This window comes from Propithecus coquereli, unplaced genomic scaffold (genome assembly GCF_000956105.1).
Source record: "Propithecus coquereli isolate 6110/MARCELLA unplaced genomic scaffold, Pcoq_1.0 Scaffold9, whole genome shotgun sequence".
Classification (NCBI taxonomy): domain Eukaryota; kingdom Metazoa; phylum Chordata; class Mammalia; order Primates; family Indriidae; genus Propithecus; species Propithecus coquereli.
In genome coordinates this window covers 7,172,655-7,184,780 of record NW_012155284.1, presented here as the reverse complement: position 1 = coordinate 7,184,780, position 12,126 = coordinate 7,172,655, and the positions used below count along the sequence as shown (strand labels likewise).

The following is a 12,126-nucleotide window of genomic DNA, read 5'->3' as shown; positions in this document are numbered from 1 at the left end:
TGCTATATGGTTTTAGTAGATACTTCTTATTAAAATAGAGAGAGAATCCCCATCTATTCTTAGTATATTTTTATCATGGCTGAGTGTTGAATTTTATTTTAAAATATTTCTGCATCCGTTAGGATGATCATAGAATTTTTCTCTCTTTTTCTATTAGTGGGATAAATTAAAATACTTGCTTTTCAGACGTTAAACGACTGTTCCATTCCTGGATTAAATCTCACTTGGTTGTGGTATATTATCCTTTTTATATTTCACAGCATTTAATTTGCTATCTTTCTGTTAGGATTTTTGTATCTATGTTGTTGAGAGAGATTGGACTGCAATTTTCATTTCTTATAATGTCCTTTTCAAGTTTGAGTGTCATAGTTATGCCCATTAAAAAAAGTTAGAAAGTATTTTGTTTTAATTCTCTGAAAGATTTTATGTAAGATTGGTGTTATTTCTTCATTAAATGTTTGGAAGAATTCATTGGTGAAGTCATCTGGGCTTCAGATTTTCTTTGTGGAAAGGTGTTTAATTCTGGTCTCAGTGTCCTTTACAGATACTGTATGACTCAGACTTTCTATTATGTTTTCATTGTGTTTCTCAAAGAATTTCTCTAGTTTGTGTAAATTGTCAAATTTTTAGGTATAAAATTGTTTACAATATTATCTCATCTTTTTCATATGTACATGATGTAGTGATGATCTCTTTTTCATTCTGAATATTGCTAATTTGTGTTTGCTTTGCTGATTTATTTATTTTCTTAGTCAATCTTGGTAGGGGTTTATCAGCTTTCTTTATCCTTTTGAAGACCCAACTTTTAGCTTTGTTGGTTTTCTCTGTTGTAAGTTTGTTTTTATCTTATTGTTTTAAGTTCTCATCTTTATTATTTCCTTCTTTCTACTTTATTTAGGTTTACTTTTATATACTTTTTCTAGACTCTTGAGAAGGAAGCTTAAGCATTTGATATTTAGTCTTCTTTTCTAATATATGTATTTAAGACCACAAATTTCCCTTTAAGTACTGCTTTAAACACATTGCACAGTTTTAATATGTTGAATCATTATTATCATTCAACTCAAATGATTTTTTAATAACCTTTGTGATTTCTTCTTTGACCCATGAATACGTGAAGTGTGCTATTTCATTTCCAGGATGTGGAGGATTTTGTTTGTGATTTCTAGCTTAATTCCGCTAAGGTCAAGTGACACTTTGACTGACTTCAGTCCTTTAAAAATTATTGAGGTTTTCTTTATAGCTCAGCACTTAGGGTCAATTTTATTACATTTTCATATGCACTTAAAAGAATGTGAATTCTACCAGTTATGTGCAAATGTCAATTAGGATAAATTTATCAATGATGTTCAGAGCTTCTCTATCTTTATTGTTTTTTTTATTTGACTACTCATTCTTTCAGCTATTGGGGAAAGTATCATAAGGATACTCCATTATGATTATCAAATTGTCTGTTTCTCTGTTATTTCAGGTTTTTTTCCCTTTATACAGTTGGAAGCTATGCTATGTCGTGTACAAGGATTTAGGATTGTGCTATCTGAAAACATCTTTTTTAAAAAATATTTTTATTTTTAATTATTATGGGTACATAATAGTTACATATATTTATGGGATATATGTAATGTTTTGATGCAGGCATATAATGTGAATTTATCAAATCAGGGTAATTGGGGTATCCATGATGAAAACATCTTTATTTAACCTTCATTTTTGGAGAATATTTGTGCTTGGCATAGAAATCTAAACTGGTAGTTATTTTCTTTCAGCCATCTAATTATTTCATTTCATTTTTCCTGGCATCTATCATTTTTTGTTGAGAAGTCAACTGTCAGCCTTATAGTTGCTCCTTTGAAGGAATTCAGCCTTTTGTATTCTGGGTGCTTTTAGGATTTTATTTTGTCTTCGGTTTTCACCTGTTTGACTATATGTGCCTACATCTGTTTTTCTTCATATTTATCTCTGTCGGTAACAAGGCTTCTTGGGACTCACTGCTTGGGGTTCACTGAGCTTCCTGAATCTGTGGTTTAGTGTTTGTCATTAGGATTTGAAAGTTCTTGACCAATAGATTTTCAAATATTACCTCTATCTCATTCTCTCTTTTTTCTTCTGAGTCTGTAACTGCATGTATGTTAGACCTTTAATTTATCCTAATCTATTATTTACTTTTTTTTTTTCTTGAGAAAGGTCTTGCTCTGTTGCCTGGGCTAGAATGCAGTGGCATCATCAAAGCTCACTGCTACCTCAAACTCCTAGGCTCAGGCCACCCTCCTGCCTCAGCGTCCCAAGTAGCTGGGACTACAGGCGTGCACCACCGCGCCTGGTTAATCTTTCTATTTTTGGTAGAGACGAGGTCTCACTATATGCCCAGGCTGGTCTTGAACTTCTGGCCTCAAGTAATCCTCCTGCCTTGGCGTCCCAAAGTGCTAGTATTATAGGCATGAGCCACTGTGCCCAGCCCAAATCATCTTTTTGGGGGCTAGATTCATCACCTATAATTTTTTAAAGAATGACTCATGAGCGCTATATTTCTTGAGTATTTTCATGTTTAAGAATTTCTGTCTGCTGCATTTACAATTAAAGTTCAACCTGGTTGTATATAATCTTTTTGGATCGTAGTTTTTCTCAGAACTTGTAGCTCTGACTCCATTGCCTTCCGGCATTAATGTTGCTATAGACAAATCTGAGGTCAACATTCTTCTTCAGAAAGAATTTGAAGAGTTCTTTCTTTATACAAGAAGTTTAGCAACCAAACCAGATGATGTCTTGATTACAACCATTCTTTCTTTGATTTTTTTTTATCAATTTCATGCTCTTTCAACTGGCAGTCAATACTTTGATTTCCTTACTATGTCTTTGGAGTCTTAATAACTTTTTGTTATAAAAAGTTTTTAAACATATACAAATGTAGAGGGAATAATATAATGAAATCCCATGTGCCCATAATTTAGCATCATAATTTATCAACATCCCACTATCTTGCTTCTTTTTTTTTTTTTTTTTTGAGATAGAGTCTCACTGTGTTGCCCGGGCTAGAATGCCATGGCGTCATCCTAGCTCACAGCAACCTCACACTCCTGGGCTCAAGCAATCCTTCTGCCTCAGCCTCCTGAGTAGCTGGGACTACAGGTATGTGCCACCATGCCTGGCTAATTTTTTCTATATATTTTTAGTTGTCCGATTAATTTCTTTCTATTTTTTTAGTAGAGACAGGGTCTCGCTCTTGCTCAGGCTGGTTTCGAACTCCTGAGCTCAAACGATCCGCCCGCCTCGGCCTTCCAGAGTGCTAGGATTACAGGCGTGAGCCACCGCGCCCGGCCTGGACTCTTGTTTTGTTAAATTTATATTCTTAATAAATTATTTCATAAGAAGAAAGAATTGGGGGAATTCTTTTTTCCTTGAGTTATATTTTCTTCTAGAGGAGATTCACTGTCTAGCTTACTAGCTTCCTTTCTTTAATTCATTTATGTCTCAATATACTATATTTATCTAGTTGCCATGCCATTTCTTTTCTTTTTGCTCATGTTTAAAGTGGGCTGTTATGTCTAGACTTTAGAGCAGTGGTTCTTAACTTAAGGTGATTTTGCCCAGAGACAACATTTGGTAATGTCTGAGGCATTTTTTGGCTGTCACAACTGTGATGGTACAGGTGTTGCTACTGGGATCTAGTAGGTAGAGGTCAGGGATGCTGCTAAATATCCTGGAAGTCCCAGGATATCCCCACACACATACACACAACCCCCCTAAAGTATTATCTGGCCCCAAACGTCAAGTGCCCAAGTTGAGAAATCCTGCTCTAGGGCCCTCTGTTTATATGATACATAACATATAATATAAAGGAATTGTCCTTGTTACTTTTCCCATATTAAAGACCTGTTTGCCATTCTCTAAGAACAAGAATTTTAAATCTGAACTCTTGTTCTATTCATAGGTCGAGAACACTGGAAGGAAGAAGGGAGAGTCCTTTTGGGGCCGTGTACTCCTGTTATTATGGTACCTGGGCTTTGTTCTATTTTCTGAGGTTATCTGATTGGAGCAGCATCTATGCCCGTGGCTTCAGCTCACTTCCTTAATTCAGCATGGACCATAGAAACTGGTGAGTCCTGGCAGTTCTTTCTGCCTCTGCTGACATCCTGTGGTGACAGGGGCTTCTCTCCTGGGTTCCTTTGATATTTCCCTGGTCTATTGGCTATCTCAGTTCATTTCTCTCCAAAGTGAGAGTTATTAAGAAATATTGGGTCAAATAACCTAATTTCTCTGTCTTGTTTAGTGGGGAAAGGTAGGAGTAGGATGAGGAGGGGTTTTGGTTCCTTAGGCAATACTTTCCAAAGTTTAGGCATAAAGTTGTACTGCTTCCCTTGCTTCCTTGCTACTAGTGAAACTTTGGCCTCTCCCTCCCTCCCTTGCTATCTTTTGAAGATTTTGTCAGGTAGTGAGATTTTCTTACTATAGCAATAGGTATTAAGATATTCCATATCCAGTATTTTGTTCCCCGAATATTACTTTATTATTGATCTTGGATGGCTACAAAACCAGGCCAGCCAGGAAGCACTAGGTCTGGGAGGTTACCCACAGGTAACAGTGAGGAGGGGTATAAAAAGGAATAATGATCAGGTGGAAAGTTTAGAAGAGGCTTGTAAATACCACCTAAACAGGAAGAAACGGGAGAAATCAACTTCGAAACAGACAAGTCAGATGGGATTCTCGTCCAAGGAGTCAGGCACATCAGGGCGAGCAATGGGTCTTTAGGGACGGGCCCTCAGAGCATCACTGCTCGGGAGACTGCTCTCTTCACACCCTTTAATCAGTCTTTCTTCCTCTGGAGCACACAACACCTCGGCCTCTAATCCAGTCTGCTTCTAACATCATCCCAGTCTAATTCCACCTGGCCTTCTTAGCTATTTATAGAACAAGGACGCTGGATGGGAGGAGGGGGAGCGATGTCTAAATTCTCTTGAAGTCCAGCTACCCTGCTCCTAATTAGGTCGTTTTCTATTCTGTGGCTCTGCTTTCTCTGCATCCAGCTTTCTGTGTTGTCTTCTCCTGGGTGACAGATCAGTACTCTTACTTCTCACATACAGTTTGCAAAACATGGGAGGAATCTGCAAATCTCTGTGCATCAGCGTCTAATCTTCCTGCCCTCAAAAAGGCATCCAGCTATGTACACAGCATGTGTTGATCACTGGCAAGAGCTTTGTACCCTCCAAACGTGTCAGTTCACTAACAGTCATGTACTGTAAATGGCAGGGCGTAGGGCACCCTGTCAATAAGCACAGTCGTCCCATCTTCCCAAGGCCCCACAGAAGGACGCTGAGGAGCGAGATGTCTCACACAGACAACCCCAGTCAACAGCCAAAATACCTTGGCAGGAAGGAGCCACAAAAACGCTGAGCTCCCTCTACGTGCTACATTTGGAAATTCTCTGCAGTCTGCTAGACTGAGTAAACAGAGCTAGCAGCCACGCATAAATACCCATTTTTCACAGCCAGAGAGGGCCATCTCCACAAGTACCCCTCTATATTTGCCTTTGGCTGACTGGTTTTGCTGCCACAGCTACAGTTCCCGAGGGAACATAAAGCTGGCCTCGAGCAGGTGGAGACACTTCTGGAGGTGTGGGCCCCTGGAGCAAAGATAAAGAGACAGGAAATGCATCAGCACTTTTTTCCCTCCGCCTCTCCTAAGCACACATGTTCCCAGAAGGCTCTTCAAATTTCAAAAAACTCTGTGAATTTCTCAATCCGTTTACTTCCATAGCTATATAAGCTACCATAAATTGATGGGGGAAAAATTTGCAATTAGATGTTTCTTGAAGTTCAAGTGACTACCCCACTTAAGGTAGGCTGAAGAGATTTGGCCAAATCAGATGGGCAGACCCACAATTTCCAAGCTGTGCTTTCTGATAGTTAGGAACCCCTGAGACTGTTACAGACTTCTTTAAGGTGCTTGAATGGTTTTTGGCAAAGTAGTCAATTGGCAAATTGGATTTGGAAGAAATCATTTTCAGGGATGTGACCTAGAGCCTACTTCTCTCCTTGACACTGGATCCTCATGACCCACTCTGACCCTAGTATGTGCCCCATCCTGGGCTCTGACTGGCAAGCCATTCCAGCTCTTAGTCTACTTCTCAAGCCTCTGACCTCAGCCCCACAGCTGGCCAAAAACATCCACCTCAGGGCCATTAATCACTTTGCCTGTCATGCCTTAAGCCCTTGTAACTTTTTTTTATCCACGGCTATCATCCCTGATCTTTCTGATGCATTGTCTTTTTTGTTTTTCAAGAGATAAGGTCTCACTCTGTCCCCCAGGCTGGAGTATAGTGGCATGATCATAGCTCACTGCAGCCTCAAACTCCTGGGCTCAAGCAACACACCCACCTCAGCCTCCTGAGTGGGTGGGACTACAGGAACGTACCACCACGCTTGGCTAATTTTTTAATTTTTTGTAGAGATGAGGGTCTCACTCTGTTGCCCAGGCTGGTCTGGAACCCCCGGGCTCAAGTTATCCTCCCAAAGTGCTGGGATTACAGGTGTGAGCCATTTCTTTCTTTTTAAATCTCATTGTTGTTCTCGATTCCACCACCATTTGTCTCTTTAGAGCCTATAGAGGACAAGCTGCTATCCTCTGGCTAATAAGCTATCCTTCCTTCATCATAGTGGGAAGCTTCTCTTGCATTGAAAGGTAATAGAGTTCTGGCCAAAGACACATAAGAAGTCTTCTGAAGAAGTTTAGAGACACTTTTTTCTGATAAATGAGACAGACATAGCTGGTGGGCCTTTTCACCTATTCCTACTTTGAACTCAGATGTAGTACTAGGAGCTTCAGCAGCTGTCTTGGCACCATGCAGGAAAGACGTTGGCTATAGCACTGCTGTCCCTGACACTGTGGAGATGCTGAACCAATGCCAGTAACCACTTACCTCTAGGTTTCTTGATATGAGAGGAAAAACATGTTTAAGTCACTGCGAGTTAGGTTCTCCATTACTTACAGCTGAAATGTATAATTCAAAAGCAACTCCTTCATAAAGACTGATTGCCCTAGTGCAGAGAAATGCTTCCTGGTATTTAGGCAGTAACTCAAGAGGTGAATTTCACTAATTCTGTGCTGTGCAATTGTTTTGTAATCATTCCACATGAGCTTGCACAAGTCGAATCCCTTAATCATGAGAACTAAATCATCCACATTATTTAAAATTTCTACAATCCCTGAGCAGGACTGGACAATCAGGAAAATACTTTTAAATACAATATTCTTTACATGAAACACTAGGGCTCCAAATAAAGTACATCCCCAGAGTTGGTAAACAGTTTCAGAAAATAGTACCCTTTGAAATAAAAAAAAACCAAAAAACAAAAAACCTGATGTGACTCACTATAAACGGAAGTGATTCACCCTGATAGAGACCTTATAAAAAAATGTGGCTGCAGAGAGCAGGGTGTTTTGTATATAAAAAAATAGGATAAAGCCATTTGGCAAAAGATAAAGTTGGAGCCACACCCATACCACACACAAGACTATAGTCCAAAGGGATAAGAGATGTTAATGTAGAAATCAAACGAGTACTAAAAGAAAACACAAATGAATTTCTTTATAACCTGGGTGTGGGAAAAAGTTACTCATAATTTAAAATCAAGACGCAATAAAAGAGAAGACCATATTGAACAAAAAAACTTTATAAACTTTTGCCTGGCAAAACCACTATAAGTGAAGTCAAAAAAACAAGTGCCAAACTGGGAGAAAATATTTGCAAAATACACCACAAATAATGGACTAATATGACAGCAAGCAAATCTGAAATCTAACAGCATGTAGGGAATTAGCAGTGACACAGATTAGAGCAATCACGCAGGCAAGTAGGAATATATTAGCAGTGCCTACCTAGCTTCCATTCATTTTAGGATTTAATATTAATAATTAAATCTTAAAGACAGAAAGTTTAGAATGCTTAACTATCTACAGATAGGCTCCTTCCAGTAGTCATGGGGTTTCAAACATCGTATGCATAATAATTATTGTCAAATCTGTACAAACAAAATATGCATACTATATTTTAAGACACATAAAGAGACTTCAGTGGTATTTTTGACTCTGACATTTTCCCTCCCTACACAGTTTTTTTTTTAAAAAAAAAGGTTTGAGATCCTGCTGAAGTTCTATTTTATGCCCTGATTTTAGAACCTACCTCCCACAAATAATATGCCTCCTCTGTCTGACAAAGATGAGATGTTAGATATTGGAAACATAGTAACTCAATCTGTATGTAGACACTTGGTAAGGTCCTACTTAACTATTCATCAACTCTCTTGTCCTTTCTTTTTCTTTCTTTCTTTTTTTTTTTTCTTTTTTTTGAGACAGGGTCTCGCTTTGTCTTTTGGGCTAGAGTGCTGTGGCGTCATCATAGCTCACTGCAACCCCAAATTCCTGGGCTCAAACAATCCTCCTGCCTCAGCCTTCCTTACAGCTGGGACTACAGATGTATGCCACCATATCTGGCTAATTTTTCTATTTTTAGTAGAGACAGGGTCTTGCTCTTGCTCAGGCTGGTCTTGAACTCCTGGTCTCAAGTGATCTTCCCGCCTTGGCCTCCCAAAGTGCTGGGATGATAGGCAGGAGTGACCATGCCTGGCCGCATCCCTTTCTTTGAAATACTTACCAAAAGAAATATATGTTGGTTTCACTTGGATAGAGAATTTCCTCTTAACAGTATTTTAAAAAAGTGTCAGAGTTTCACTATTGTTAGAATCATCAACAAACAAATATATTGATCACTTTCCATGTGTAAGCCTGGGTATTTGCCAGCTTAAAAATGTTGAAGGCCACCAATTATGGGTACCAAGCCTACTCAGAGGCCAGGGAGAGCCAGAGTGAGAAAAGAGGCCTTTAGAATGTGGTTTATGGAAGGGAGGAGCCAAGATGGCAGACGAGAAAAGCCACCAGTCAGAGTGTCTCTGCAAAAAAGACAGATTTTAGAAGAAAGTGAAAAAAATAAACTAGCAGAAAAATATAGATTGGGTGAGGGTTGGAAGGAAGGGTGCCTGAAACTACAGGAGACTCCACAGGAAGACGTTGCAGAGGAGAACTGGAAGGAGAAATGTCCCCGAGGGGCTTGGAGACCAGCAACAAGGGTAGGTGGAGCAGATAACTTTCCCCTCCCTTGCATCTCGGACTGCGGGTGGCTCCTGAGCAGTTGGAGAGACCTGCCGACACCAGCCCAGAGATGGCTGCCGCCAGTGAGCAGTGGCCTCTTGCGGACACGGCGCTGGACTCCCAGCTCCCTTGGGGCACCTCCCCGCGCACAGACCCGAGCCCATCGGCAGACGCCATATTGCTCCATTCTCTCCTTCCCCTCCCTACCCGTGGGTGCCCAGAGAGACAATTTAGCCATCGCACAGAGGCATCTCCAAGGAACGGGACATTTCCTTTTGGGGCCCTACAGCAGACTGAGGGGTACTCAGACTGCGAGCTCCCTACCAGCCAGCCCTCCCAGGAGCTGCTTGCCTGGTGACTCCGGGAGAGCGGGGCAAATCCCAAGGTGGAGTGAAATAGATCCAGCTTGGGTGCCCTGTAGGTGATTCAAGACCAGCACCCCTCCCCTGGCAGGGTCAGGGATTGATCTCCAGGGCCCAGGGGACAGGCCTGCAGACCAGACCCAGTACACCCAGGTCACGATTGCACTGCCTCTGGGCACAGAAGGGAGATCTGTGAAAGAGCCTACTGGGGAGTGTGTGCCTTCAGGGGCAGATCAGCGTGCCTGAGCGGCAACCCTCCTCCCAAAAGAGGGCTGTGCACCCAGCTCAGGTTGTGATCCTGGATAGGGAACCTCCCGGCCCAGGTCACAGCCAGGGAAGAGCCATTGGCCTGAGGTCCCACTTGCTGGCAGAGGCCTTTGAGAAGCCACGGAGTGGGGGAGGTTGGAGGGGAGCGAGACCTGCTCCAGAGTGTGGGTCTCAGACAGCACCCCCCCCAAGCCCAGACTTCTCAGTTGAGTGGAGCCATTTCAGCCCCTCCCGGCAGGTTTGCACAGAAGCAAAGAACAGACCTTTGACTCCTGCTAACAGCAGTTGTGGAGCCTGAGGGCAGACTTACCCAACCCAGCCCCACCCAGACTCACTCCCAGACCTGCCCCACTGAGGTGGAGAATAAAGACACACTTGGAAGTCCCAGGGCCCCATTCACCTCCCAAGGCACAAGAGGGCCTCTCCAAAGGAACTGGAGAGCTGACTACAGGACCCAAAAACAGCACTGCAGCTCGCTCCTCCCAGCAAGTGCCACCTCTGATAGGGAGGTCATCCTGCACACCCTTTTACTGCATCTACTGATTCATCATAAAGGGTGTGGTCGCATCTCACCCACAAACACCACCTACTGGCTCAGAGACTAAACAGGGTGTGTCATTATCCAAATGAAAATCTAAAGGCAAGAAGGAACAACTGATCCAGATGGGAAGGAACCAGCAAAAGAACTTTGGAAGTATGAAGACTCAAACGGAAACACATCCTCAAAGAGGAACAACAGCTCCCTAGCAATTGACATTAACCAAACTCAGAACACTAAAATGACAGAATTTCAAACATGGATTGTAAGAAAACTCAATGATATGCAAGAAAAAATAAATAACCAACACAAAGAAACCACAAAAAAAAAAATCCAGGAGTTGGAAGAAAAATTCACTAAAGAAATTGAAATATTAAAGAAAAATCAAACTGATCTCCTGGAAATGAAGGACTTATTGAGGGAACTACAAAACACAGTGGAAAGCCTCAAGAACAGGGTAGATCAAACAGAAGAAAGAATCTCAGAGATTGAAGACAACTCTTTCCAATTAAACAAGTCAGTCACAGAGATTGAGCAGAAAATTAAGAGAAAAGAAATAAGCCTACAAGAAATGTGAAAAAACCGAACCTGAGGGTGACAGGGATTCCGGAAAGTGAAGAAGAAAACGCTCAAGGGCTGGATACGCTATTTGAAGGATTAATCGAGGAGAATTTCCCAGGCCTTGCTAAAAATCTAGATATACAGGTACAAGAAGCTCAACGGACCCCAGAGAGATTCAATGCAAATAGGAAGACACCACATCATGCAGTCATCAGATTGACCAAAATATCCACTAAAGAGGCCCTTCTAGGAGCTCTAAGGTGAAAGAAACAAGTAACATACAAAGGAAAGTCCATCAGAATAACTCCAGACTTCTCAACTGAAACCCTACACGCAAGAAGAGACTGGGATCCCATTCTCACTCTTCTGAAACAGAATAATGCCCAGCCTAGAATCTTGTACCCTGAAAAATTAAGTTTCATATATGAAGGAGAAATAAAGACATTCTCAGATAAGCAAAGACTGAGGGAATTCACCAAGACAAGACCAGTTCTCCAAGAAGTATTCAAAACAGAATTACACAAGGATCAGCACAATAAACACTCACAAATGTAAAACCACTCAAAAGTTAAAGATCAAAGGCTAGATTCCACCGTGGCTCAAGAGAGAAAACAAAGCAACAAAATTCAACCCAACAGAATGAACAGTAACTCACCCCACTTATCAGTTCTCTCAATAAATGTGAATGGCTTGAACTCCCCTCTCAAGAGACATAGGCTGGCTGAATGGATAAAAAAAAAACAAGCCAAGCATCGGCTGTCTCCAGGAAACACATCTAACCTGCAAGGATGCATTTAGACTCGAAGTAGAGGGGTGGAAATCAATATTTCAAGCAAATGGAAGCCAAAAGAAGGCTGGTGTGGCAGTTTTGATCTCAGATAACTTAGTTTTTAAATCAACAAAAGTAATGAAAGACAAAGAGGGTTACTATATAATGGTGAAGGGTATAGTTCAACAAGAAGACATAACAATTCTAAATATGTATGCACCCAACTTAGGTGCACCCAGATTCATAAAGCAAACTCTCCTTGATCTAAACAACTTGATAGACAGCAACACCATAATAGTCGAAGACTTCAACACCCCACTGACAGCACAGGACAGATCCTCCAAACAGAAAATTAACAAAGAAATAATGGACTTAAACAGAACTCTAGAACAAATGGGCCTGACTGACATTTACAGGACATTCTACCCAAAAACCACTGAATACACGTTCTTCTCATCAGCTCATGGGACATTCTCTAAGATTGACCA

At 41.2% G+C, this 12,126-nt stretch overlaps 1 protein-coding gene across 1 annotated transcript in view; it reads left to right on the top strand.

Moving 5' to 3' along the window:
- The first annotated feature begins 3,957 nt into the window (after nucleotides 1-3,957).
- Nucleotides 3,958-12,126, top strand: part of HMGCR (3-hydroxy-3-methylglutaryl-CoA reductase) — a 37,286-nt gene continuing 29,117 nt past the window's right edge. The window contains exon 1 of the mRNA XM_012664580.1: nucleotides 3,958-4,093. Coding sequence (XP_012520034.1) covers nucleotides 4,042-4,093 — 52 coding nt within the window. The 5' untranslated portion in view covers nucleotides 3,958-4,041. The remainder of the gene's footprint in view (nucleotides 4,094-12,126) is intronic.